The 27955-nt window shown below is 52.8% G+C and overlaps 2 protein-coding genes across 4 annotated transcripts in view; one reads left to right on the top strand and one right to left on the bottom strand.

Annotated features, from left to right (window-relative positions):
- Positions 1 to 199: 199 nt before the first annotated feature.
- On the top strand, positions 200 to 15923 carry ETNK2 (ethanolamine kinase 2; the record flags this gene model as incomplete). 3 transcript variants are annotated; one of them, XM_080917634.1, is made up of 8 exons in its annotated part: positions 200 to 454; positions 1962 to 2221; positions 5127 to 5249; positions 9434 to 9576; positions 10817 to 10900; positions 13169 to 13311; positions 14582 to 14655; positions 15851 to 15923. In XM_080917634.1, the coding sequence occupies 8 exons, from the start codon at positions 200 to 202 to the stop codon at positions 15921 to 15923; spliced, it is 1155 nt and encodes a 384-aa protein (XP_080773760.1). The 3 variants fall into 3 exon arrangements, with proteins under 3 accessions (XP_080773760.1, XP_080773761.1, XP_080773762.1); XM_080917635.1 differs by lacking the exon at positions 10817 to 10900; XM_080917636.1 differs by lacking the exon at positions 5127 to 5249.
- A 2926-nt stretch (positions 15924 to 18849) lies between these two features.
- SOX13 (SRY-box transcription factor 13) overlaps positions 18850 to 27955 on the bottom strand; it is a gene marked incomplete at its 5' end in the record, with an annotated part of 21460 nt that continues 12354 nt past the window's right edge. The window contains 12 exons of the mRNA XM_080918148.1: positions 18850 to 20383; positions 20947 to 21163; positions 21834 to 21977; positions 22347 to 22443; positions 22542 to 22651; positions 23047 to 23209; positions 23355 to 23437; positions 24735 to 24846; positions 25201 to 25269; positions 25499 to 25671; positions 26489 to 26575; positions 26658 to 26801. Coding sequence (XP_080774274.1) covers positions 20110 to 20383; positions 20947 to 21163; positions 21834 to 21977; positions 22347 to 22443; positions 22542 to 22651; positions 23047 to 23209; positions 23355 to 23437; positions 24735 to 24846; positions 25201 to 25269; positions 25499 to 25671; positions 26489 to 26575; positions 26658 to 26801 — 1673 coding nt within the window. The 3' untranslated portion in view covers positions 18850 to 20109. The remainder of the gene's footprint in view (positions 20384 to 20946; positions 21164 to 21833; positions 21978 to 22346; positions 22444 to 22541; positions 22652 to 23046; positions 23210 to 23354; positions 23438 to 24734; positions 24847 to 25200; positions 25270 to 25498; positions 25672 to 26488; positions 26576 to 26657; positions 26802 to 27955) is intronic.

Consider the following 27955-nt stretch of genomic DNA (forward strand, 5'->3'; position numbering starts at 1 on the left):
TGATGTCACTGTCGCGGCGGACTTGGCGATCCCCGGCCAGCTGTGTTGCCCCGCCGCGCGCCGGAGATCGGAACAGGCAGCTCGCTCATGAGTCATGGACTTCCCCTGGCCCCTCCTCGACCACTCCCACTCCCTCTCAGGGCCCCCCTGTAGAGGCTAAGGCGGGCGCGGCGGCTCCGAGGGGGTGGGGCTGCTGGGAATGGCTGTGCCCCCTTCAGCTCCAGTGCCTTGCTCGCCCTTTTACCTGCCGAGGCAGGAGCCTTGCCCGCAGTGCTCATGGAGCATGGAGGAGAAGGCGGTGGCCAGCGCCGGCTGCTGGGAACCTCCAGGGCCCCCGAGGGTCAACGTCCCGTGCTTCGGCATCGCGGTGGACCAGGACGACATCCTCCCTGGTGCCCTGCGCCTCATCCAGGAGCTGCGGCCGCACTGGAAGCCCGAACAAGTTCGGACCAAGGTAGCCGAGAGGGTGCGAGGCCGGGGATGGGGCGCTGCCTGGGCTGCAGAGGGGCTGCGTGGACGCCTGTCCGTGCGTCCTTCCAAGTGAGGGTTCCAGGGTTGTGCGTCTGTTGCTCGGGAGAGGATTTGGACCGTGGTTTGTTCATGTGTTAGCTCTCCATTCTCTTTGATCCCTATGCAAAGCTGGGCTAATGCTTCCCTGGACCCTCCCCATTCGCCTGCTCCAGAGGTTCCTAAGCATGCCACCGGAGGTCCACCTGCCCACTGTCAGCATGCTGCGCGTGCAGCCCCACCCCCTGTCGCTGCGTGCTTGTCCCCCTAGTCGCTCAGAAGTGCTACCCAGCCACTCTGAAACCCGAGGAGGCACGAACTTTCAAGGAAACCTCCCCTTACATTCATGCTGTTCCTTCACCCTAACATGAGATACAAGCCTGGGGGGGGGGGGTGCTGAGCATTCAATATAGCCCCAGGAGCCAGCCCTGTGAAAATCGGAATTCCAGCTAAGCACCGAAACCTTCACGTGGCGTCAGGCTCTGAGCAACGCCCCTTTCGCCCCCACCCCATTTTCTTCCCACCTCAGGTGAATACTTTCTCTCACACACACCTGTGGACAGAGGTGCCCACCGCGGGCCCTAGTTTACCCTCTAGCTGTCCTGCATTCTCTTAAAAACCTGACCATCCCTACACCCTGGGCAGCCTTCAGAGTGGTTGGGCTCCACGTCCCAGAGTAGGGAAGGAGCAGCTCTGAGGAGAATCTGGGCTGAGGGCTGTAGCATTTTCAGAAGACCTGGTCTGGAGCAAGGCAGTGAAGGAGCCCACTAGAGATTAAACCCAGTGCTAGCATAGCAGATGCGCCTGTTTTCTCACTCGGAACTGGTTCAGGTGGTCTCTGAAGCCCCATCCAGCTCTGCCCCATGATGCCCGTAAAACTTTAGTTCATGGTTCCTCTCTCCTTATCACCCTGCCCAAAGAGTCTGTATTTCCCACTCCTGTTGTCTCCGGTTTCTTCTGGTGTGGAATTCAGAGATTCAAGGACCTCTGGCCACCAAAACCCTGGGATGACTGCCAACTTCAGTACCCTCCTTGTCTCCCTGCCTCTGGATAGAGCAGAAGATACAGCCCTGAGAGAACCCTTGCTGCCTTGGTGAGAGGCAGTTGGTCTGGGCGCCTTCCAGCCCTCCCTGGCTATATTCTCTCCTGGGGTGGTGGGTTCCTTCAGGGCCAGCATGGAAAAAGGAGGGGAGGACCTCTCCCCATGCCTAGCGTGGAGTGCCCACTCTACCAGATACCTTGCCCCCGGAGGCACACGTAGGCTGAGTGCATGTTCCCCGACTCAGCGTGGCTGTTCCCCACCGCTACCACCTTGAGTTTTCCTTTACTCAAGGAAAGAGTTTAGTGCTAGCCGGTGTGGGGTTGTGTTCAGCATTCAAATGAACACATTCTGCTTTGACCGATGCTCTGGGAAGCACCCTCCCACCCATGGCCGCTCTCTTCCCCCATGCTAGCGCTTCAAAGACGGCATCACCAACAAGCTATTGGCCTGCTATGTGGAGGATGACATGGGGGACTGCGTGCTGGTCCGTGTGTATGGGGAACGGACGGAGCTGCTGGTGGACCGGGAGAATGAGGTCAGAAACTTCCGACTGCTGCGTGCGCACGGCTGTGCCCCCAAGCTCTACTGCACCTTTCAGAACGGGTTATGCTACGAGTATATGCAGGGCGTGGCCCTGGGACCAGAGCATATCCGAGAGCCCCAGCTCTTCAGGTGAGGAGGGCACGGGCATGGTATATCATTTCCTCTGTGGCTTTGATCTTAGCTGGCTTCTTCTGTGAACAAATGAAGTCATAAGGCCTGCCATTGCATTGAAAATGTTTGTTAATATGCGTTACTCGGGCTACCATTCCATAGCATTACAGTGGTGCCTACTAGAAAGATGAGTTCCAGGGGAACATAGCAGAGACCAGGTTGTTCTCCCGCCCCCTAACCCCCATTTCTCAAACCTTTGTCTATCTGTGTCTGACCTGGAGACGTTCAGCAGCCCTGGGAATGAAATCTGAGCCTAATTCCAAAAGCACACAGGACTTTTACCCCACCTGTAGAAATTTATTTTATTTTATTTATTTATTTTATCATTTATTTTCATTTTTATTGGAGTCCAGTAAAAATAAATCCAAATGTAGCAATGGCTGTCCTAGAATGTGATATGTAGACCAGGCTGGCTTCGAACTCTAAGAGTTCCCAAATGCTGGGATTAAAAGTGTGTACCGTCTCGACCAGCTTCTCTCCCATCTTTTGCAAAGTGTGAAGAAAAACCTATAAAGGATGAACTAACTCAACTTTGGCAGGCTGGAATAGCCTCTCTTTCCCCATAGCTGAAGGCCCGGGCCTCTGGGTTTCCTGACAATAAAGACCCAGGTTTGGCATACTGTTGAGGTCTCTATGCAGGAGGCCCACAAGGACTAACTAGGTCCTAGTCCCAGTAAATCTCAGGATATGTGGGACCTAGGAACTGCATTCAACCTGCAAACCCTGTGGATACTACTCTACACAGAGAGTATACCACACTTTCTGCTCCAACGGAAGCAGGGCAAGGGTTCAGCAGTATCCTCTTCTTCCTCCCAAAGTGATAAATCATGTGGATAAAGGCCACCAGGCAATCACAGTGAGGCCTGAGGTTCACTCCTGATGCTGGGGACCGCAGTGCAGGATCTGCCTAAGGGCTTTGCTTGGCATATGCTGGGTCCACCCCAAGAGGAAGGAGACTTTCCTTCCATACTGCGGGCAGTCATTCCCACCTAAGGATAGGTCTAGCCACTTCTGTGTTCCTCACCTGCCCACCAGTAAAGACAAGTAAGTCCATTTGGCTCTCTTTGCCTACATGGCTGACCCTCCAGCCTTCAGTGCTGCCCCAGAGACTGCTGGGGCCCCAGGACAGCGTACTTGAGTTCTGTGTTCCAGCTGTGTGTTGGGTAGAGTGGGCGAAGAGCGTGCCCATCTATGCAGGAGTCATTGGAGTTCGATCTGAGCACACCCAACCTGGAGAAGTGAGGTCAAAGCAGAGTACAGGGAACCCTGCCCTGCTCCCCTCCCCCATCGCTCCTTTCTTAGTCTTGTGTAAATAAGCTCAAAAAAATGGGCAGGTCCCCACCACTCCTAGTCTCTCTCCATCTCTCTGAACCTCATCCTGTCACTCACCTCTTTCTGGAAACAATTATCACTGTCAGAAAACCAGAAGGTGGATTTAGGTGCCATAATAAGATGTTGGTGTCTGGGGGAGAGCCAGAAATTGGGGTGAGTGTGGGAGGTAGGCCTTTTCTTGGTGACTTTCCCAGGATGGAGCTTTTCCCATCCTGTCATGGTGACAGGGTATCTGCAGGAACGCCCCACCCATCCCATCCGCCCCATATCCCTTGAGCCCACCCCAGCTCAGTCTGGGTCTGCGGAGGCTCTGTAGCTTCAAAGTGCTGACTACTGAAGTTACTTCCGTTGCTAGTCACACAACAGCTCGATTGACATGCAAGGAACAGCTCAGTTCAGAGACCTCCTTAGGGAAGGAAGATGAGGGCGGGGCCTCAGGTCTGTGTCTGCTTTTCCCAGAGCCTTCAGTGGGCTCTCACCTCCCCCCAAGACTTCTGACTTCCGTGTAACTACTCAGCTGCTGACAGCCCACCACCCTCGAGGAAGTGGGAGGCTTTGGGGAGGAGCCTGAACTTGCCACTATCCTGAAAGGGTCGGCTGGTCCCTTCCCAGGCCTGGCAAGGGGAGGAGTGTCCTCAGGACAACTCTGTAACAAGGTTTCAGACAAGCGGTGCCTTTGTTGTCCGTTGCAGGGATTATTATTCTAGCAACAGGCAGAGGCAAGGAAAGCTCAGAAGCTTGGATGTTGGAGGCTTGGCAGGCAGTTAGGGTTGGATTACAGAAGGGAGGGCCGGCAGAGCCCAGCTGGGACCCAACCCTTCGTGCTGGCCTCCGAACTGGCCTTGGCTCTAGGTTCTTATCAAGGTCCTTCCTTTTCAGTAGCCAGCCCTCTACTCACCCCTGTACTTCCTTTCTCTCCACTCCTCCTCCAGGACAACCACTCACTCTCCCCCAGGACCTTGGATAATGTCTGTGGGAGAACTGGAAAATAGAAGGCTGGTTTGTTTTGTGTCCTTGGCGTGCACCCACCAGCATCAACTCCCAGTGGTGTCAGAAGGGGCTGCCCTGGGCCAGCCTCCCTGCCTTGGCCAGACTGATAAGAGGCTAATATTTCCTCTTTTCCTAGCATCAGTGCCCACTGAGCTCTTCATAGAAAGGAACCTGGGAGGAGGGGGCAAAGTCCAGGGGTGGGGGAGGAAGGCTCCTGCCCTTATGCCTGGATTCTCAGGGGCTGCTTTGGGAAGGCTGAGAGGAGCCAAGCTACTGGCCCTGAGCAAATGGTCCTCTGGTTTTCTCTGACCCAGCTCTGGGACTAGAAAAGCAGCAATGGCTAAAGGTCTTAGTGCAGTTTTCCGCCTTCTGCTGAAACCGTCTTTGGGAGACCAAGGGCTCCTGGGACCTCGCATGGCTTCACATGTGGCCTTCTGGCTAGTATCCAGAAGAACCTTCCAGACCTCTTCTGGTCATGAGGCACTGAGCAAGAGGATAAGCCCAGAACTGACACTCTCTGTTCCTCTCGATTCTGTTGTAGGTTAATCGCCTTAGAAATGGCAAAGATTCACGCCATCCACGCCAATGGCAGCCTGCCCAAGCCCACTCTCTGGCACAAGATGCATCGTTATTTCACACTGGTCAAGGATGAAATCAGTCCCAGGTATGGAGATCTGAGAGAGTTCAAGGCTGCCACCGTCTCTGCCCTTCCCCACTACTCTTGGGCCCGCCCACTCTTAGAGGAGGCTCCTTCTATTCTGAGCCACAGTCAGGGGCAGAGGGAGGACACTGGCTGCCTCTCAGCAACCAGATCAGCAGCTTTGCATACCAACACCTATTTCTTTTTGAGTTTTCTGACTCTGCAGGCTGTAAGATTAGAGCAACTTCTCCCTCCCCCCTTTTTTTTCTTAGAAGAGACATGTATTGCTAGAGAAAGCTTTACTCCCCTGTCAGGCCGTCAGAATGAGGCATTAGGCTCCCATATCAGGACTTAAGCTGTCTTCTGTCTTTGGAGCCACAGGAGGGTGGAGCCTCTGGGGACCTGAGGTCCTGAGCTCAGTAGGGTCATAAGAGGAAACAGCAAGTCTTTGGGATGCTAAGGTCTCCTGATTGCCTAGACTTCTCTTAAGCCTGTGTAGCTTTGGGAATCCTGCCCCCCTCTGTGTCCCTAATCACACTTCTTGAAGTGCTCTTTCCAGGGACAAAGGTTTCCCTCCCATCCAAGCAAAACAGGGTCTCTTAAACCTCTCCCCCCTACCAATCAAGGTAGCTCCCCTCTGGCCTGGAACTCACTCTGTAGACCAAGCTGACAATAAACCGCGGAGATCTGCCTGCCTCAGTCTCCCACGAGCTGGGATTAAAGATGTGTGTTATCACCCCTGGCAAGCATCACCTTTGAAAATGTATTTGAATTTCCTTGCTTGATGGTTAATTATACAGTGCGCAGTCATAATATGACACATGTCTTCACTTCAAATGGTTGCCACCTCTTTGTGCTGGCCACTCAAAGTCCTCTCCTAGCAATATTTGAAATATTCGATTGATCTGAACGCCACTTCTGCTGGGGTGTCATAGGAGTGGGGTGGTAAGAGGGAGGTCTGAAAGAAAGGAGTCTCATTCCAACCTCTGAGACAGCTGTCATTAACTCTGACCCCATTATATGTCCCCTGCATACACCCAATGATTGTTCTGTGAGTCCCAGCATGGCACTAGCCTGCCCTCTGTCTGATGATGTTCACATCCTGGGACAAGGACTTCCAGGTCTCTGAAGACCAGAGTGTAGTATGTCCCTTCAGCCAGTGCCATTATTTGACAGATGGAGATGGGGCTGGTACTCGCACATGCTTGGGTACTACAGCTTCCCTTGACTGCTGTCCCTATGAGGCTTTGGTGACTAATCTTGTCAGGAAGAGAGGGGTCCTTCATAAAGATCCAGCCAACTTCTTTTGGTCTTGTTTCGCCTTTGGCTTCTGGGAGATCAAGTTTTTCTTCGAGCCTGTCTTTTGCAGTACTTTGCCTGTCCCCCAGCAGGTCAGTGCCGGGCAGCTGTGAAAACTAGATTTGGATGCCAGGTATTACTTATTCATTAGTCAGGCCTGACTTATCTGGTCCTTCATTTGACAAACATTGATTGACTGGGATTAAAATGGTAGAAAATTGAAGGCGATTGTGACACAGGCCCTGCCCCAGAGGAGTTTAGAAGCTGGCTGTGTAAACAGAACATGCCTGTACTCGGCATGAAAGAAGGCAGGGTGTGTAATGCACATGCAGGGATAGGAAGAAGCAGCAAAAGGCATTTTTGCAGAGTCGGCAGGGCAAGATGAGAGGGGCTGCTCTGACTCAGAAGACAGGTCTCCCCAAGGCTGCCAAGTAGGTGAATGTGGCCTGAACAGATGCTCAGGAGCTGTTCAAGTGGGGAATAGGAGCTCGAGGGAAGGGGCTAGGGTACCAGGCTAAGGAGCCAGGACTAAAGTGAACAAGTATCAGGAGACTAGGAAGGCGTGTGTGGTCTCTGTTTGTTTGAGACAGATTCTCAGTATGTAACCCACACTGGCCTCAAGCCCATGTAGCTCAGGCTAGCCTGTCCTGAACTCATGATCCTACTGTCCCGGTCTCCCAAATGCTAGGATTACAAGTGAGTGTCCTGTGTTACTACTACTGTTGTGAAGGTATCTGAGCAGAACTATGGTTTAGAAAGAGACCTTTCGGGCATAAGGACACCTCTGGTGAAGAGGCTGGTTGTGTATTTGAGATAGGAAGAGAAGCTGGTTGCAGGTTCTAGAATCATGAGACCCAAGCTAGGAGAGCTAGACTCTCCATATGGTGCTTGCTGAATGCACTTTGCCAGTCCGGGGTGGAGAGGGCTCTCATTGGACCCAGGACTGTATTTAAGTGGTCCACTCAAAGCATGGAACATATATGGGTAACATTGTTTGGGCTAGTTTGACAGGTAGGGGGGAAGGGAGGATGAACTATGTCAGAGAGTGCAAAAAAAAAATGGTGGCAATTGTGGCTGTTTGTCCCTGGGTGGGCAATTGAGGGCTGGTAACTACCTTAGGGACACACCGGGGGAGGGGGGATATTGATTGATGGGCCAATGAGAAGGCAAAGGCAGAAAGCCAGGAGACTGTGCAGTAGAGAATTGGTCCCTTAGGGGAGAGCAAACTTTTGCTCCCCCAGTGGGAACTGGTTGGAGATGGCCAGGCAAACAGCAGTCCCTCCTCAGTCCCACCCTGCTGCCATCAGAAGTGAAGGAGTTTGGTGCTGCTTAGCAGTAAAGTTGGCAGAGGTTCAGGGAGGGACACTGCAGTCAAAGGGGCCCCTGGATTGTTCTCACATCACAGCAAATATCACAGTGGCCTTGGTGTGGCAAGGATAGGGTCAGACTGAGGCCAGAGACTGGGAGCCGGCATCCAGATATCACAGATGGTTTTTCAGACTGAGACCTGGGCAAACCTAAGGAAGTCTCCTCAGCCCTTATCTTGAGATAGCCCCAGAGTAAGAAGGGAATCTTAAAGTAACCGTTCAGAGAGGACGGAGCTTGGCCTTCCCCTCTGTCTGCGGCTGCCTTCTCAGAGACGGAGGGAACAGATCAGAATACACAACCCTGTGGTGATGACCCATGGGAGGCCGGGAACCCAGGTGAGCTGAGGTGTTGGGTCCGGGTGTGTCCAAGCTATAAGGCATCTGGGATGCTGCTTCTTTTCTTTCTGGAGCCTTCGTTTCCCAGTGGTGCCAAATAAAAGACCCCTCTGGCTTTGGCTTCCCTTTTCTACAGGGGACACAGGATACCTTAGGTCTGACAGGTTGGGAGATGAATTCGGGCCTATCTCATTCTCTTCCCCTGCTTTCCCAGGCAAAGAAACAGGAGTCGAGACCAGGCCCAGCACCCCTCTCCCATTGATAGTTCTGACTTTTGAAAGACTATGCTGTTTGGCTTTTTCAGTGTACACAGACCTGTGTGTCCAAAAGGCCAACGTTCAGAGCCCCTGAGTACAGTGTGTCCTTACCCAACATCTGCATTGATTGACCCGTGACGGATCATTCCCCAGCATGCTTGGCAGACAATGCTACTTTGGCGTGACCTGGGGGTGGATGGATGTAGCCTCATGCATTTTTGCTCTGCATTTAAGCTGATCTAGCAGGAGCCAGGGCCAGGAAGGACTCATAACACAAGATGACAAGAATTAGTTGCTGGGAGTGGCAAGACAGGTCTCTCAAAACAGGTGTATTGGGAGGTGCTTTTGCCTCTCTGACAGTATAGCTTGTCTTCTTTCAGATCTGTGAGACACTGATTAGACCACAGTCTATGAGACTGTCAGCTGCTGGAGTATGAGGGGCCATACTAGGACACCCCTTCTGCCATGTCTCTAGCCCATCCTGGGGTTCTGTTATTGAGGAGTCTCCTCTCGCAGGAGCAAACCTCTTTTAGGGAGTTTCCGGCACCCTGGGCCACTTCTGTTCCCTTTCTCACCATTAATCCCATGGGCTTCACTGTCCTCCCTCTGAGCCCTCATGGCCTCTTGATGTTTGCTGTCACCTTCTCTCCTACCTTCTCCTGGGTCCCCCTTCCTCACCCTGCCTATTTCACAACTGAGCAGGGATGCCATTTAGTTATTGACTTTCATCTTCTGCCAGCTACTTTTATGACCAGGTTTTCATCTGCTCCTCAATGTAACCATGGGAACCAGAAGGACAGGACACACTTATTTGTGACAAAAGCAGGAGGCTTTGCAGGGCTGGCCTTTTGTCTGAGGTCTCTATCAAAAGGAATGATCTGGCTAGAGTCTGGGGCCTGACTTTTTGAGTCAGCACTCCCCAACATGCAACCTTTCCCCCACTGTCCAGCCTGTCTGTGGATGTCCCTAAGGTAGAGGTGCTGGAACAGGAGCTGGCCTGGCTGAAGGAACACCTGTCTCAGTTGGATTCCCCTGTGGTATTCTGTCACAATGATCTGCTCTGCAAGAATATCATCTATGACAGTGACAAAGGTATGCCCCTCAGACGCAGAGGACACAAGCAATTGGTTGGTCTGCTGACTTCTGGGAGACTTGGGCTTTGACTTTCGTTTTTTTATGGAGGACACAGGCATGCCTTATGTTGATCTTAATTTGTGAGAAAGAAGAGGGAAGCACAGGGAAGTCCCGTTTAGAAAAACACATTCTAAGGGAGAACACAAAATCTTAGATGGGAAGCTACTTAACATCAGGACACCTAAGCCACGTGTCCTGGTCATTTTATGAGGACATCATGGCTTCTCCAAGCCTTGAGCAGTCAGGGGGAGTGAGAAAGAGAAGGGGAAGACTGCCTGCCTTTCACTGTTGCCAACAAAGCAGCCCTTCCTCCCCAGGAAATAAAGGTGTCCCTCATAATACTAGGCAGATTGGTTGGGGTCATCTGAGTGTGCCAATATGCATGTGTGCCCGAGCCTCCTATAAAATAGAATGGAGCTCAGCAGGGAAAGTATTTAACTACCATGTGTGAGACCCAGAATTCTGATTCCCAAGCCCCCCAAAAAAGGGAAAATAAATACATAGCATGGTATTTGCATGTGACCTCCATAGAATATTCTCTGGTACCGTATGTACCCAACATAGTAGAAATCTGAGGTACATAGGTGTTAAGACATGTTGTCTTAGGAATGACAACGGGCAAAAGTCTATACATCTTTAGTACATGTGATCTTTTAAAATTAGTATTGTATGTGTATGATTATTTTCCCTGCATGTATGCCTGTGTGCAGCATCAATGTGGTACCCACAGATGACAGAAGAGGATGCTGGGTCCCATGGATCTGTAGTCATGGTTGGTTGTGAGCCACCATATTCATGCTGGAGATCAGACTTCAGAACCTCTGCAAGCGTAGCCCATGCTCTTACTTGTTGATCATGGATCTCAGACCCTTGGATCAAATTTTGAAGATTACCCCAGTCTGAAGTTAGTTGAATCCATGGATGTGGGTGAGACCCACACACACACGGTGGGCAGAGATGCTTGCTTTGCCTCTGATTCTTAGCTATGCTGTGCACAGATATCTTTAGAAGGGGAACCTGAGGACCCAGCTGAGCTGAAGGGGGTTAAAGCTATGGGGAGGGCAGGTGGACAGTTAGGAGCGATCTAAAAGGTTGCCACCAATCAGGGAGGGTCAAAGGGTGTGTTAGTCTGGAAGACTAAGCCTGCCCCGTTTCCAGATCTGGGACCAGTTATCATAGTTTCTGCTCTTCCTCACAGGACATGTGCGCTTCATCGACTATGAATATGCAGGGTACAACTACCAGGCTTTTGACATTGGCAACCACTTCAATGAGTTTGCAGGTAGGGGGGAAGGATTGCTCTGACCTTATGATGGACTTTGGGCTCTGTGGGGAGGACCACACGTGCTTCTAGTCTTGATGAGAGTGGGGCACAGCCTGTTTTAAAGGAACAATTAGTGGACCTTACAGAAAGGAACTCTCTGCCCAGAGATAACCTCTTCCAGCCCATGGGCCAGTTTTGTACAAATGAAGGAAGTGCACTCACTGTGGGGTTCCTATGGGCTAGTCAGCTGGATGTGTCAGTCAGGAAAAGACCCTGTTCCAAACCGGGCTCAAGAGCACCATCCTGTGCTCTGGCTACTTGGCAGGCTGAGGCAGGAAGATCCCAGTTTAAGGACTGTCCAGGCTCCAGTGTGTGTTCAAGGCCAACCTGGGCAACTTAGTGAGACCCCATCTTAAAATTAAAGATAGTTACAGACTTGTGTCAGTGGTAAAGCATTTGTCTGATATATACAGGACTCTGAGTTCAATATCAGGTGAAAGGAAGGAAGGGAGCGAGAGAGGGAGGGAGGGAGGAAGGAAGGAAGGAAGGAAGGAAGGAAGAAAAATACCCCTTCCTGCCAACTTGGCTAACACTCTCATATGCCAAGTACAGCTTGTACAATTGCCTGTGAAGGCCCTGGATGTAGACACGTGACCAAATAAGCTGCAGATAGCTGTTTTCATGGTGTCCTGAAGTGAATCATCTAGGCAGAACTAGTTCAAAGTGTTTCTGCAATTCGGTTTCCCGGTTTCAATCCTGGTTTTGTTGTTACTCGTGGTGGGATCGAGGTCACTCCCTCTGTGGCTGTAAAATGGGCATGGTGGCAGACCTATGTGCTAACACACACACAAGGCTGTGGTGCTACGTGCCTTCAGTCCCGGCGCTCAGGAGAGGCAGACAGATCTTTTGTGAGCTTGAAGTCAACCTGGTCTAAATAGCAAGGTCCAGAACCACCAGGACTATATGGAGAGACCCTATCTCAGAGAGAAAGAACAAGTCTCTCCTCTCTCACCCAGACTTGATAACCACACCATAAAGATATGGCAGTCTAGATCTATTCATGGAAGGGTAACGGGGCAATCTTTTCTAGCTTGGGGGCTTGTTAAAAACAGTTTGATTAGACCATGGGGTCAACTCCTCAGTGGCCTTGGACACAGAGGCCCATCTGCAGGCTGGCATGTGGGCTTGTCGGGGTGACATGGCTGGCCTCTTGGGTTTAGAAAAGTTGAGGTGCCTTGCCAAACTGTGAAGCCATTCATTGGCCACTCCCCTAACCACCCCAACCCGCCCCAGGTTGATCGATCACATTTCTTTTAGAACCTTAGTGAACCAGGCATGTGCCCAGTTCTCTGGTGGCAATCAGAGAAAGGAGCATGGGCCTCAGCTAAGTTGTGATGAGCTGAGGTGGGGAGAGGAAGGGGGGAAGCCTGCCCTGGAGGGCATATGCCTGGCAGTGCTCAGCTGCTGAGAGGTCACTGCAGAGGCATGAGTCCTTATCCAGTGCACTGAGCAAAGTTCAGCTGGAACTTCTCCAAAATGGGTAGACTGTATCCCTTAGGAGCTCGTAAGCAGACTCTGGGCTCAACTCAGCCCCGCCTCCAACTGGCTGTGTGCGCTGAGCCTTCTCATCTGCAAGGGGATGTACTATGCATAGGCTTGGAACTCAGGAACTCTGTGTGTCTGGGGCGGGGTAAGGAACAAGTGGGAAAGGGTATAGAAGGAAACCGAGAGATCCTGGAAACAGTGGCCCAGCTCTGCTCCCACCCTAAACTACTTCTCTCTTGTTCCTGGCCTCCCCTGTGCAGGGCACACGCCTGAGGAGCAGCTGGAAGACACTTAGGACAGGAAAGGGTGCCTACAGGGCTGTCAGTCGTGGGGAGCGATGGAGGTGGGGCACTTCCCTGGTCAATGCCAGCGCAAGCAGTAACATTTAACGCTGCTAAGTTCAGCTCCTTGTCTGAAAGGTGATGGAATCAGGCCTCGGGGATGAAAGGGCCAGCTGAGGTCAAGTGGTACCAAGCCGGAGACTTCCTGCCAAGCATCACTTTATAGAGGAGCAGGCATATGGTGGCAGTGCCTTGGGATCCCACCACATGCAGGGCAGTACCTGGCCCTTGGTCCCTCAGCCAGTCTTTTTCCTCAGCCCTAGGCAGAGGGTACCCATCTGAAAACAGGAGACCCCTCACTCAGTTCCTCCTCAGGCCAGCCACAGTTCAACAGAGGAGACTCCTGGGCCCAACCGGGAGAGAAGGTTTTCTAGCGGCTTCTGTCTCACCTGCCCCCTAGGTGTGAATGAAGTTGATTACCGCCGGTATCCAGGTCGGGAGACCCAGCTGCAGTGGCTCCGCTATTATCTTGAGGCACAGAAGGGGACGGCATCCCCCAGGGAGGTGGAACGGCTTTATGCACAAGTCAACAAATTTGCCCTGGTGAGTGCTGGGACCCGCCACAGCCTCCCACCCAGAGCCTAGGATCAGTCAGTCTTAGAGCTCTGTTGCTGTGATGATACACCATGACCAAAAGGAACTTGGGTGGGAAAGGGTTTATTTTACCTTACAGCTTGAAGTCCATCATCTAGGGAAGTCAAGGTAGGAACCTGACAGCAGGAACTGACATAGAAGCTAGGAATGCTGCTTTCTCATACCATCCAGGACCACTAGCCTAAGGAGTTGCACTGCCCACAGTGGACTGGGCCCTCTCAAATCAGTCTTGAAAATCCCTTAAAAACTGGCCTATAGACCAATTTGGTGGAGGTGTTTTCTCAATTTAGATACCCTCTTCTAAAACGACTCCAGCTTGTGTAACACTGACGTAAACTAGCCACCCCAGTTGAGGACTTTACCCTACTTAGAAAAGGTCAGAAAACAGCCATTGCAGTCCAAGGACCTTAGCTCCCTCACTCAGCAACTCTGTTTGGATGGGCAGTTGTGTTAGCTAACCTTAGCATTTCATGCTGCAATCAGACCCTTCTTGTAACCACTACCTAGCTCACAACTCACCAGCCTTGCCTTCAGGCTCCTCCCACTGCATTATGGGATTTAAGTGGGAATGCCACTTTGCCGAGGTAGCATGCCAGGTGTTCACCGGTGTGTGCCTAGGGGACTACCAGCACACAGGGAGACAAGCCAGCCGCTCCAGATTTCACAGTTCATCAGAGCTTAAAAATCCATCATCTCTGGGATTGATTAACTGTCCTGGTTCACACTAGCCCAAACCCAAACCTCCTCCTCCCTTGTTACACCCTAAGAACACTTCAACTTTTAAGCAAAAATAACCCCATTCTAGCTGGCTCACCTATGCCCCTTCTAAGCCATGGGAAGGGAAGTAGAGGGAACCCTCTGTGTTCAAACCTTGAGATGGGGTGGGAGAAGCCCTAAGGGTATGCCCCCATGCCTGGGAGGGGGATAGCGTAGCTTTGAGAGACGACTGGGAATCACAGCTTTCTGGCTCTTTGAGCCCGGGGTGGAGAGAGGCAGGCTGGAGGACTCCACCTTCTTCTGACCTGGGTAGGATCTGGGCAGAACTGGTTCTACTTGCCGTTGACTAGTCCCCAAGTGCTGTCCAGGGGCCCAGCCTCCACGTCTTCCCACCCTGGCAAGTGTTTAGCTCTGCAAGACCCCTACGGGGGTTGTGTCTCTCTTGCTGAGAGTTCTGACAGCTGTGGCATTGGAGGGCTGACCCTCTCTGGCCTGTTTGCAGGCCTCCCATTTCTTCTGGGCGCTCTGGGCACTCATTCAGAACCAGTACTCCACCATCAGCTTCGACTTCCTCAGGTGCGTACAGGGTTTCGGGGAGATGGGTGTGGGCGGTGAGAATGGAAAGCCTTGATCACCACATGACCCAGGACAGTCAAAGCAGAATGTCAGAGTCCTTCCAGTGTGCTGCTGACCTATCCCCAGGAAGGGCTGCCTGGGGAGCCCTACCAAACCTAGTGAAGACACGCCCATCCCCCACTGAACCTCTACCAGTGGTCTTAACCTGTGGATTATGACCTCTTTGGCAAACCTGTCTCCAGAAATACTTACTATAATACTCATAACCACAGAAAATAGTTATGAAGTAGCAATGAAAATAATTTTGTGGTTGGAGGGGTCATCACAACATGAGGAACTGTATCAAAAGGTCACGGCATTAGGAAGGTGGAGAACCACAGCTCTGAACCATCCTCCCCAGCATCAGGGCCCACATCACTGGTTCCATCCTAGCCAGAGCCTGAGAACCACTGTGTAGAACAGAAGGCTGCCCAGACTATGTGATCTGACATTTGCTTCCCAGCCTGCTGACCTGAGTTTGATCCCCAGAACCCATTTAAAAGTGGGAGGAGGGAACTGAATCCCTAAAATTGTCCCCTGACCTTTATACTATGGTACACACAGCCCTACACTCACACAATAAGTAACACCCTTAAAAATTAAAGAGGAGCTGCAATGTGCAAGGGTCTTGCACAGATTCCTCAAGCAATTTAGATGTGACCTTACTAGAAACCACTCAGATCTGTGGCTTAGGGACCGTATCTAAACTCTTACATGACAACTTGGGAACCCATTAAGTGAGGCCCCTTTATTCTTGCAGGTGAGGAATCAATTCCTCCCCTCTGTCCTCATCTACCCTCAACTAACAGGAGTCACACTGTACTGGCTCTTGAGAGTCTGGGGCACACATCTTCGAAAGCTAAAAAGTTCAGGAGGTCCACTGTGAAACAGAGGCCATATCAACACTACGAAACAATAAAAACCAAAAACAGTGAGCACACCTTGGGGAGGGTTGCTCCAGACTGACTGAAGAAACCATAGATTCGGCTTGCTCTGAGTTCGAGGCCAGCCTGGTCAACATAGTGAGTTCAAAGACAACCAAGACCACACAGAGAGACCCTGTCTACAAACTTGCCCAGACCTGGATGAGTTTGAGTTTGGAGGTAGTCCTCCGTCAGGCTTCCTGTTCACCCACTCCCTTGCCTGTCCTTGGCAGGTATGCAGTGATCCGATTCAACCAGTACTTTAAGGTGAAGCCTCAGGTGTCCGCCTTGGAGATGCCAAAGTGACCAGCTTCCTGCTTCCCTATGTCCTCTTGCTGCCAGAACTGCTCCCCAGAGTACCCTTCTGCCTTGGAATTGACACCTTGGGGCAACGTGATCATCTATGGAGAAGACCCCCCAGTGGATGCCAATGAAGACCTCATTTTCCTGTTTGGAGAGGCTGATAAGTCCCTGTGTTGGGGGCTATCCCCGTCACCCTGCCAGGCTTGGAGAGGACGTGCCTGTCTATCGATAGCTGAGGCCTGGACTGCCACCTGTGGGAGCACACCATTGCCAGCCCAGGCCTGCTCGAGCTTGGGCTGCCTCAGTTTGTCCTTCACCCTTCCTAGTAGGGGAGGGGAAGGGCTCATTTCTACCTCTGGTGCCCCAGCCTCCAGCTGAGCCCTGTGTGCCCCAGGTGAGAGATGCTGAGACCCAAGCCAGCAGGAAGCCAACTCTGCTTGTCATCTTGGGGAAAGAGGTCCCAGCTGCACTTGACAGCACCTCCTGCAGCTGCCTTGTCTGAGGCTGCCAACTTCTCCAAGCCAGATGCCACCCAGTCACCCCTTCCCCGGGTCCCCTCCTTGTGCTGCTGCCGTGCTCCTGCTAGGTCCCTGCAGAGGGATAGATGATAGAGCTGGAGTAGGCATGGCCTTGGGTAGGGTGGCAGGTACCAGAGCCAGCCTCCTCCACCTCTCTCCTTCCTGTTCTGAACTTAACTGAGGTCTTCCCATTGGGGAATGAATGGTGGAAGGCAAGGGGGCAGGGCCTAGGGACCGTGAGGCCAACACAGTTGTCTGGGCATGTCCAGGTACTGACGGTGTTGTGAGCTCAGTAACCACCTCCCAGTCCTTATGGTTCCTAAGGAGGTCTGGTATAGGCCCCCACTGTGACTCGTTTGTAGATTATCATGGTTTTCTGCATTAAAAATGTTTCTGGAATTCGGTCTTAGAAGGACAGTGGCACGGCGCCTGGTTGCTATGTTTGCATGTGGAAGAGCTGGGCCAGACTCATCCTTCCTTCTGCTATGCCTTTGGGGTTCACTACTCCTTGAGTTAAGGCACAAGCTGTACATCTCTGTGCCATCCTTGTTGGAGGCCCTCAAGGTCACAGACACTAATGAAGGACCTAGGGGGAAAGATGTGCCCAGGCATACAAATGGAGCAAGAGTGGGAAGGAGGGGGTACGCATGGTCACCTGTAGACTCAGGTGGCCATGGACAAACTACAGAGCCATGCCCACCCTAGTCTCTAGCCACCCTGGAACCGGGGCAGAGTAAGCCCCTGCGCTGTTGGGCACGTGCAGCCTCCTAGGCTCTGTACTCCTTCACCACCGAGCCTGAGTCCCACCTCTTCCGTCACCCTAGGCAGGTGCTCCAGGCCAAGGCCATCTTGATAAACTTCTGGCTAGCTGTCCAGAACATACTGTCCCTGCTTCTGCCCATCTGCCCTGCCCTGCTTCTCACGGGAAGGGATGAGGTCCAGTTGGCCAGAGTCCTGTGGACAAAGGTACCCTGAATACCTTTGTTAATGAGGGCCCAGACATGCAACAGAACCAATTCTAGGTCCAAAGGAGGAACATGGGATCTAATTTTGTCTGAGATGGGAGTTTGGAGTGAAGTTAGGGCCTTTGAGTCCAGCAGCTCCCCCTAGTGGCCACTTAATAGGGCCAGGCAGAGGCCAAAGACATTTCCAGCACCTTGGGCAGGTCTCTTGTTGGCCCCGGCCTCAGGGCTGGACAGGGCACCGAGGTGTGAGGACACAAGAAATTGGCAGCCAGAGCTCTGAAGGACGGAGCCAGGGGTCAGGACACTCCCTCATCAACTGGCCCTAGTTCCTGACAGTGTGTGGTCTTAATCCCACTGTATCTACTGTCTCACCAGCATATAAAATTAAGAAACTCCCTTTAGTGCCAAGTCTGCCCCATCAGTTCTTAAGTTCCCTATACTTCCCAACATCTTTGCTAAAGGGTAAGGGTATGTGTGAGTGAGTGAGTGTGTGTGTGTGTGTGTGTCTGTCTGTCTGTCTGTCTATAGCCCAAATCGTGAACATTTAGACTATCAACTCAGGTTCAATCTCACAATACACAGAGCATCTATATCTTTGACAGTCTTTTTCCTCTTGCCCCATCTGGTGGACTGGATGACCCTGACCCTTTTGGTCATTCTTCTAAGGGTATACTTATTAGAACCCACATTCGCAAAGACGGACTCTGGGCTCCTCCAGATGATGTGGCTGTTCCTAAAGAAGGGGTCTAGACGGACTGGCACACTTGGGACCAAGCCTGTGAGAAACAGACACTGCCCCCTCGTCCCCTTGCAGAGAACACACATCACCTTTGTTAATCTGGCCCATTTCTTTCACAAGCGTTGCTGTTCCTTTGTTTTCCCCATACCACGCTGGTGGCATGAATTTAACCAAGAACTGTCTTACAGAACTCCATTAATCTTGAGGAATTCTGTCCTTTCCTTCAGCCCTGTCTCCAGCGACGATTCTGTCACAACTATGCCTTTGAAATCCCAGAGTGTAAGGTCATGGAGTCTTGAAAGGCAGGGAGCTTACAAGAGAGTTCCTGCGTGTGTGCGTGTGTGTGCGTGAACCCTCTTGCAGGATGAGCCCACAACTTTCACTGGATTCAAGTGGCTCCCTCTCCCAAAGGGAGGGTAAGATTCATAAACAAGTTTTAAGTCTCTTCCTTTCAGGTGGGACAGTAAAGCCCAGGGGGAGAGCTGAGCCACTGTCCTTCCAGGCTGCAGTGTGGCCGTCCCAGGCCTGTTCTAGGTCTTCTTCCTCTTGTCTGATCCACTTCTTTCACTTTGCCTGACGCTCCCAGGTGCTACCACCAGGGGGCAGCAGTGACCAGCCGGCGCCAGCCTTGGGAATGCGGTCAGGCCAGCCTCCCAGCAGAGAAAGGGCACATTCTGAAATGGTTGGTCTTTATTACACCATCCGAAAACAAATATGCTGGTTAAGTTATTCATCATTATCTTCTTAGTAACAAAATAAAGCACTATCTATGTTTACAGTCTTAAAAAGAAACAGTCTGGAGAGAAACAGGGTCAACAGAGGGAAGAAGGAGGCACCTGTGGGGTTTGGGGTCATTTTCCTGCCGCAGGAGCAGCTCCAGATCTTTGAAGCTAGGTGCTAATGGTCTGATTTCCTTGGGACACAACCAGGACATTTATTAGGAGTGAAGCCCATTCCCTAGGACAAGAGGGGTGGGGGGGGGGGCAAGGAAAGAACCCACCCTAAGCCTATGAAGGGAGGAATGGAGACCAGCTGCCATGGGGTCACTGACAGAAAGGCCCCCATGCCTGGGACACAGGTTGGGAATCAGCAGAGCCCCTTGGAGGCCTAGGGCAAGTTCTCACGGTCCTGGGAGCTAAAAATGGCTCTGTGGGAACTGACTGGCAAAGTCAAAAAGGAGGAAAGGGGTCATGGGGTCAGGAAACTGCCAGTCCCAGGGGCAGGCTGGGCCCTACAAACACCCAGAGGATACAGTGGGTGTGGTGGGAACAGGGACGGACAGAGGGGGAGAGAAATGTACACGGAGAGAAAAATACACAGAACCTGAGACACCAAACTGACAAAGAGGTAGCAATTTGGGGACAAAGGAACACAGAAGAAGCCCCCAGAGAAGCATCGAGAGAGACACACACGACAGCTCAGCAACATGCCTGGCTCACAGCAGCCACTCAGCAAATACCTGCAGCCAAGAGTGGAGAGATGAAAATGTGAGCCGCGCACAGACACACAGTAGCCAGAGGCGAGGGGACTTGGAAGACAGAGACAGGACAGCCAGACTGCAGAGTACAGAGGGGTGACCTGGGGGCTTCCAGGACAGACATGTCCCACACTGGCTGGTTTGGGCCGATGTGACCTTAGGGGAACCTCCAGTGGGTGGACATACAGGATGATGTGTCTCCAGTGGTCCCTAGCCATTAGCCTCAAGGGCTAAAAACCTCAGCCGACTTGGTTCACCACAGCCACAGGAATCCCGCCCAGCCAGGCCATTAGCTCCTCAGATGTGCCTGAAAGTGTGGTGCAGAGGAGGTCGCCCACTAGGGAATGTATCTACAAGTGCAGTTTCACCCCTTACCTGGGCACACCCAAGTCCAAGTACCAACATAGTTCAGAAAGGCTGGCTGTGCCTGCCGGGTTGGGAACAGTGTCTTTCTCCCGGCGGTGACGGGCTGGGCCCAGCTAGCTGTGGATCAGTCTGTGAGTACCACCAGCTCCTCCTCACTCTTCTCCTCACCCTCTGAGTCCTCATCCTCACTGTACCGGTATATCTCTCCATCGGCCACAGAGTGCCTGTCGTCTGTGCCCTCCCCTTCCTCCCGGAGACTGCAGGTATTGATGATGACAGGCATGTTGGGGTCCAGGCCCTGGGGGTCATAGTGCTCCACCAGTGGACGGGCCAGGGGCATGCCTGCTGCCCGAGGGAACAGGATATCTGAGCTCACCTGTGCCTGGCCAGCCTGCGGGCTGAGAGGAGAAGAGAAGTCACGATTACAGAGGTACCCATGAGCCCTCCAGCCCTCCCAGCCCTCCCCACTAGCTGTTCTCCAAGCCTCGCGGGTACACAGTCCAACCATAGTCCCAGCTGGGTAAGTGGCATACACTGGCCCCTGCGTGCTTCTTGATGGCCCAATTCACTGTCAGCCATAGCCGGAAAACTCAGAGCCAGGGATTTGTTGGATGGTGGCATGTGAATATTACTTTTAGTGTCATTGTCTACAGAACTCTAGTGCCTTCCATGACCAAATAAGGAGCCTTCCTACAGGATAAATACCCGTGTCGTTCCGAATTTGTTGTTTGTCAGGCAGCAGGCACCCCACACTCTAGGTCTTAATTCCCAACCGCCAGTCACCATGGTCTCATCCGCAGTCATTATCCAGCAGGGATCACACACAGGCAGATAACACACAAATCTGCACCCAGATCCTCGCTGGACGCCACACAAGCCCTGCCTGCCTCACACTTAGACCAGCCACACACGAACCCAGTCTCTCACAGCTGCCTCTGGCCACCAGGGAGGGCCTGCTCACGGGATGGCGTAGCTCTGGCGAGCGCCCTGGCGCCGTGTCCTCATCAGAGCCTTGTACTCGCCCACACGCAGCCGCCGGCCCTCCACCACACAGGTACGCTTGGGCCTTGGCTTGTACTTGTAGTCGGGGTATTTTTCCAGGTGCTGCCGGCTCAGACGGGCCTGCTCCTCATAGTACGGTTGCTTCTCCTGGTTGCTCATGGACTTCCAGCGAGAACCTGATCCAATTACAGGCAAGAACTAAGGGCCAGACTCCCAGGGTGCCCCCAGGTCCCAGGCCCTATCTAGAAGCCCTGATTGGACCCTGTTCCTCAATTAGGATCAAAGGTGATACAGGCATCAGGCACTCATCAAGGGCCTGGCCGAGTGTGGATGCTCCCTGGATGCTTGGCAAAGGAACAGATGAGGCTGGTAATAACAGGTAGTATGTACCACCCTCATGTCAAACACTCAGCACCCCTGAGAGGTCTCTGTCCTAAGGGCAGTCACTAAAAAACAGCCACTCCAGGCCACCAAGTATCCGGGGTCAATCTGAGGTGTAGCTCGGAGGTAGAGCATCTGCCTAGCATTCGCAGTGCCGACACAGCAAAGCCAACACAGAACCCTGGTGCTCCAGACGAGAAGCCCGTGCTGCTACTGGAAGGGACTCCCATTGACCACCACAGCACAGGCTAAGAGGCAGTGCGTGTTTGGGGGGTGGTAAGGAACAAAGTCCCAAGGGGAGGCACAACCAGAAGAGCTCTAGGATCCAGCTACCCAGAACATCAACTACTACACCCTGTAAGATTCTACCAGGGTTCAATGAGGCACACAGGCCCCAAGCAGATGTAGCTGGCTCCGGAGACCCAGTCCTACTATGTCCCCTGGACCCCAGACCTTGACCCTTACCGAGGATCTTGCTGATGCTGGAGTTGTGCATGTCCGGGAAGGCTTGGAGAATTTTCCTCCGCTCATCCTTGGCCCACACCATGAAGGCGTTCATGGGTCTCTTGATGTGGCTGCTGTTCCGAGACTCAGAGAAATGGCGGGAGCCTGGAGGACCACCGGTAGGGAAGAGTCAGGCAGGCAACAGCTCTGGAGCTGGCAGAGATATCCCTGAGATGGCCACCAGGAGGCACTGATGAGGCGCGCCTACACAAGTCAGCTCAAGGACTAGCAAGGCAGGAAGTAGAGGATGAGGAGGAAAGCCAAGGCCAGCAGTAAGCAGAGGCCCACCACCCATGTAGAATTGCAGGGCCCACAGAGTCGTTACAATGTACCAGAAGGCGCCCCAGGGATAGAGACCCCATGGAACAATGGAGACACATGCTAGTAGGACCCGAGAAAGGAGAGAGGGAAGGGATGGGGGCAGGCACAGCCCTTGTGGAGTTAAGTGGCGGTGCCCTGTGCCAGGGACCTCACCATCCATGTCGCAGCTCAGCATGGCTTCCTCCAGGGGATGCACACAGTTCTCCTCCAGCCGCTCCTTGGCTGGGGAGGAGTCCAGGCTGATGAGGTCCTGCAGGGGACAGAGACAACTGGGGAATCGGTACTTCCTGTGTCTTCATGTTCCACCACCTGCTCCTGTCCACTGGGGAGAGGGAGAGTGGCCCATACCTTTCGAAATGGGGCGCTGGGGGAGTTTTCCAAGGCCCCACTGTGGCTGTGCAGCAGTTGCCGAGCATCCTGGATGGCTTTGGTGACAGCGTCCCCTTCACCAAGGAAGCCTGTTGGAGAGGGGACCTGAGGACTTTGTCCCGGGAGCAGCCCACACATGTATGGTTCCTGCCATGCCACACCTAGGGTCCTTGTGGTGGCACACTCCCTCCCGTCCCCACACCTCCTCGCAGGACAGCAAGGGCTAGGGTGAAGCAACAGTCCCAGATGAAGCTCAGTGGCCTGACCCCGTGCTGTCTAATGATCCTGGAGAACAAATGAGACATGGAACAAGGCCTCCTCTGTGCAAGCCAGCTTTAAGAAAGCAGAGGCCGGGGTGGAGCCCGGTGATGGAGAACTGTTTAAAACCTCAAGCTGGAACCGAGGAAGGGAATGGCCGTGCCCAAGGTGGCATCCGACCCAACTGTCACCGTCACCCAAGGTGAGAACGGATGAAAAGGCTTACCCAGAGGCAGGCTGGGGGGACTGGACTGCAGGTCCCTTGTGGGAGCCCCGTGGCTGGAGGGGCGAGGCCCACAACTGTTCATCTTCAGGCTGGGAGAGCTGGAGGTGTTGGGTAGCTCAGGTACCTTGGGCTTGGCTGTGAGGTTTAGTGGTTGTGGGGCCTCCTGCGGACCCAGAAAGACAGGGAATGAGAAACATCCGAGGAGGACCAACCCTGTCATGGATGGATAGGACTCAAGGAGCCAAGAGTAAGAGGGGCAGTGGCTCAGCAAGGAAGGGGGCCCCAGGTGGCAGTGGGCAGGGGAATACCTGCAGGGGGTGGTGGGTGGCCACCCCAGACCTCTTCACCACAGGGGTAGGTGGGCTGTGCAGCAGCTGCAGGGGGTACTCCACTGTGGAAAGAGAAGTGGCAAAGGGCAAAGTACCAGGTGAGTCAAGAATGACAGGCACCTGAGTGATGGGTCCCATGGTCACATGTAGGTGGGCGGAGCCTAGAGCTGGTCCAACCTGTTCTGTTCTCAAGCTAAGGGACCATCTATCCCTTCTTCCCACATGGCCCCTGCAGGCTGATGGCCATGTTTGCCCTAACCCACTCTAAAGAGTTCCCTGTGGCACACACAAGGGACGGCATCCTGTGTAGGGGCAAAGCTACTGTGTTGGGAAGAATGCCTGATGTGCTTTCCCTGAGGTAAAGCGTATGTAAGGGGTACTAAAGGCATCAGACCCATTTTACAGATGTGTTAGGCAGGGTTCTCTACACATCCTAACAGGTAAGGAGAACAGACCCTGTCAATTCAGCAGACTGCCCACAAACCCATCAAATGGCAGCACCAGGATTTGAACCCAGGTCTAGACTCCATAACCTATCCCTTGGCCTATACAGCTCTCTCTCCTATCTACTTTATCTCATTTGGGCTTTGAACCAAGGAGGAATGCAGCAGAGATAAAGCTGCGTACAAATCGTACAAATCGCTAGCCACACACAGCAGGTAGGATAAGGGCTGGAAGGGGGCGTGTCCGGGCACTTGGTTCCAGCCTGGGTGGGGATGGGTAGTAAGATGGACCTTGTGCGGATGACAAACCCAGGCTGGCAAGCCAGGTTGGCTCTGTGGCTCAGAGCCTGTACCACATGTCGCGGGCTCATGGAACAGGGAGGATGAACTAGAAGTCATCTTTGCTGCTACCCCAACCTGTTGTAGCATTTACAGGCAGCATGCCCGCCCTGTCCCAACTCTGTTGACACTATCACCAGAACTCACTGGATCATCCCATTGGTCACCTTCATTCCCATCCTCCACAACCAGAGAGAACACACTCCCTGCTCAAGTGTTCCAACGTACCCACTTCCCAGACCCCACGCTCCAAGCCTAGCCGCCCAGATCCCTGTCCCTCTCACGCGCTTTGCAAGCCCTTCCCCCTGAGCCTCACACCGCAGTTCCAGTGTCCCCCTCACAATTCTGCTACCCCTTCTCCAGGACCCAACCATCAAGCCAGCTCCTCAGGGAACCTCCCCAGCTTTCCTCTCTCCTGAGTCGCTGTGCTCTGTGGCATGCTCTTCCTTTTCATTCTTTTTCACCTCAACAGAACCCGCAACCCGTGACCCGAAAGGGCCACAGTATAAGAGTGGCTCTGGCCTTCTCTCATCTCAAGACAGCTGCCTCTGTGGTGGCCCTTCCTTGACCTGCTCACCTGGCTTGCAGGGAATGGGCTGAATGGGCAAAGCCAGCTGGGAGTCAGGAGTGACAGGCAAAGGCTGGTGGCTTGGGGGAAAGGCTGGGATCATGACATAAGGCATGTTAACCTGCTGAAGGCAAAGAAACACTGTAAGTCCCTGGGGAACCAAAGAGCTGTCCAGCTTGAGTCAGCCCAGGGCCTGGGGTGGGGTGGCCACACAAAGGGCACAGAGTAGGGACAATTTTCCAAAGGATCTGTCTACCATATCACATCTGCGAACCCATCTCCTTGTCCTTAGTCTCAAAGGGGACCAGGAGGAGACATCCTGGGTCACCCTCTAAGAACAGGACAACAGAATCTGAGGGAATGGTTTGGTCTCTTTATCAAGTCCAGGGGATGGAGGGCGGATTGTTCTACAGCCCCTTTCCGCGTGGCTTCCCAGGCCAGTGCCACCCTCGGCCTGCGGCCCTCCCATCATCACCTGGATCTGCTGCTGGAGCAGGTTGATCTTGTGCTGCTGCTGAATCAGCTGCTGCTGCTGCTTGGCGATCTGGTGAGGCATGGAGTTGACAGGGGGATCACGGAAGGCCCTGGCCCTCCTCTGGCGCCTGTCCCACCATACCCCTGACTTCCCCGGGTGGCCAAGTAGAGAGCAAGGGGACAAGGCATACTGCCAGGGGACAGAGCAGAGCGCCAGGGACAGAACTGAGCTCCAGGGGACACAGCCAAGCGCCGGTTCTCAAAACCTTCCCCACAGAGGACTCCCAACCCAGGCACACCTGCTCCTGCTGCTGCCTGGCCAGTTCCATTTGTTGCTGTTGCTTCTCGAACAACATGGCGGCCATGTTCTTCTGCTCGGAGTGTGCCGTAAGGAGCTGGTCCCGAAGGGCAGACAGCTGATGGATCATGATTAGAAGCTGGAGCTCCTTCTCAGCCAGGCTCTCTTGGGTCCCTGTTCCCCAGAGAAATGCCGCCATTGGGAGTTCTTGTTAGTTCCCTTGTGTATCTGCCCACTCTCCCATCTGACAATTGCCCTATCCCAGGATCCTGCCAGCCCAGTTTTCAACCTCTCTGTACTTTAGGGGATATATATATATATATATATATATATATATATATATATATATATATATATTTATTTTAATCTGTAGAATGGCACAATGACAGCCACTTGATGGGGTTAGTTTGAGGATGAACGTGCTAATGTGTGGAAATTTGTTTGTATCTGGCAATGTTTGCGCATGTCCCTGCCTTCCCTTTCAACCTGGCTGTCTGATGTGGCAGTTTAGTCCTAACAGCTGAACTTCGGGAACATTTTTACCCAGGATGCCTCTTGAAAACACTGAAGCTCAGGCCCCTAGCCCTGGAACTCCGGGTCAGTAAGGGGGGGGGGGTGGCACGGAAGCACTGATTTAAAGCTCCCACTATGGGTGTGGTCAGGAACACTGACAAAATGATCACTCTGAGGTAAGCAGCAGCTCCAGTCCTGGAAGCCTAGCCTCAACTCTTACAGTGGGTGCAAACTGTCAGCTCTCAAGGCAGACTGAGGGCTGGTTCAATGCTGAGCCTAGATCCATCCCAGGGATGGGCCAGACTACTGCATAGAGACTTCTAGGGGAGGCATGGCGATGACCCTCAGAACCAGGTGGGAACAAAGACACAGGACAGATGCATGAGGTACTGACCTATTTACCCAGATTGCATGACCAGAAGGGAAAGGCTCTGAGATGCTCTCCCTGCCCTCTGGACGCAGGCAGGCCTGCACGCACCTTTGACATCCTTAGTTTCCACCGAGCTTCTTCCCAGAAACCTCTCCTTCCAGTCACTGGACAGCAGCTTCTCAATGGCTGGCACAACTGGAAGAATGCCAGGAAAGAGCAGGGTGAGGGCCCACAGACACCAGCCTAGACCTGACCTCTGACCCGACGGGTATCCTACCTTCCTGTAAATTGCGGTTGAAGTCCAGCCGCTCCTGGCTTCCCGAAGCAGCCTCCGAAGCTGCTGGTCTCTTGGAGTCCGGAGACCTACTGCTCTCTGGTGAGGCACAGTCCTGTAGGACACACTGAATTATCACTGCCACTCCTGAGAAAGGGGAACACACTGTACAGAGGGCTGAGCACCACAAAGGTATCCTTTCTGAGGGACCCTGAGACACTCCCTGCCCCTTCTCACACTACCTGATAAACAACAGTGTCGTGAACAGGGACTTGGGAACAAGAGACTTGTGTTTCAGTCCAGGCTGGGTGGCTCAAAGGGAGCTGAATCCCACACAAGGCCCTGACACCTCTCAAAGTCCCTGTCTCTGGGATCCAGGTACTAAAGTATCTGAAAGAGGCCAATACGTCAGGAGGGCCGATGATGGGTCTGGAATCACCATGGATACACACCGCTAGGTTTTTCTATGAGGGTGCTTTAACCGACAAGGGGAGACTCACTCTGAACGTAGGGCCCTGGACGGTTTTGCCTGCCCCCTACTAGACTGCAGACACACCGTGGCCAGCTGCCTCCAGTATGCCTTCTCCACAATGTGTACCCTAGAACTGTGAGCCAATAAATTCTTCTTTAGGTTGTTCAGACATCTGTCCCAGCACTAGAAAAGGAACTAATGCAGAGGTCACACTAGTCCTTATTATGAACCCCTGTGAATCTCCAGCAGGCTTGAGTATAGACACCCACAGTGGCTTCCGGAAGTAGTCCCTGGAGCTGGAGCAATGTCTTAGTGGTTCTTACAGAGGATCAGAGTTTGGTTCCCAACACCACATCCAGCTCCAGAAGATCCAACACCCTCTTCTGGTCTCTGAGGGCAACTCCACTCAACATGCACACACCTCTAAACAGATACACACCAAAAAACTAAACAACCCCCCACCCAAAAAAAAAAAAAAAAAAACAAAAAACAAAAAAAAAAAAAAAAACAAAAAAACAAAAAAAGTGAGGCTGAAGAGAAAGCTCAGTGATTAAGAGTATTTGTTTCTCTTACAGAGAACCCAGGTTCAGTTCCCCGTGCCCACAAGGTGGTTCACAACCACTTCAGATCCAGGGGGTCTGACACTCACTCCTGACCTCTGTGCTGCCAGACGTGCACATGGTACACTTTAACACATTCAGGCAAACAAAACAAAACAAAACTCATACACATAAATCTAGAAAGTGTAAACAAACAAACAAGTTATCTAAAGAAGAAGCATTCAACCAGACGAGGTAGCTCACACCTTTAATCTAGGGGCAGAGGCAGG

This window comes from Micromys minutus (genome assembly GCF_963924665.1).
Source record: "Micromys minutus genome assembly, chromosome: 6".
NCBI classification, from domain to species: Eukaryota; Metazoa; Chordata; class Mammalia; order Rodentia; family Muridae; genus Micromys; species Micromys minutus.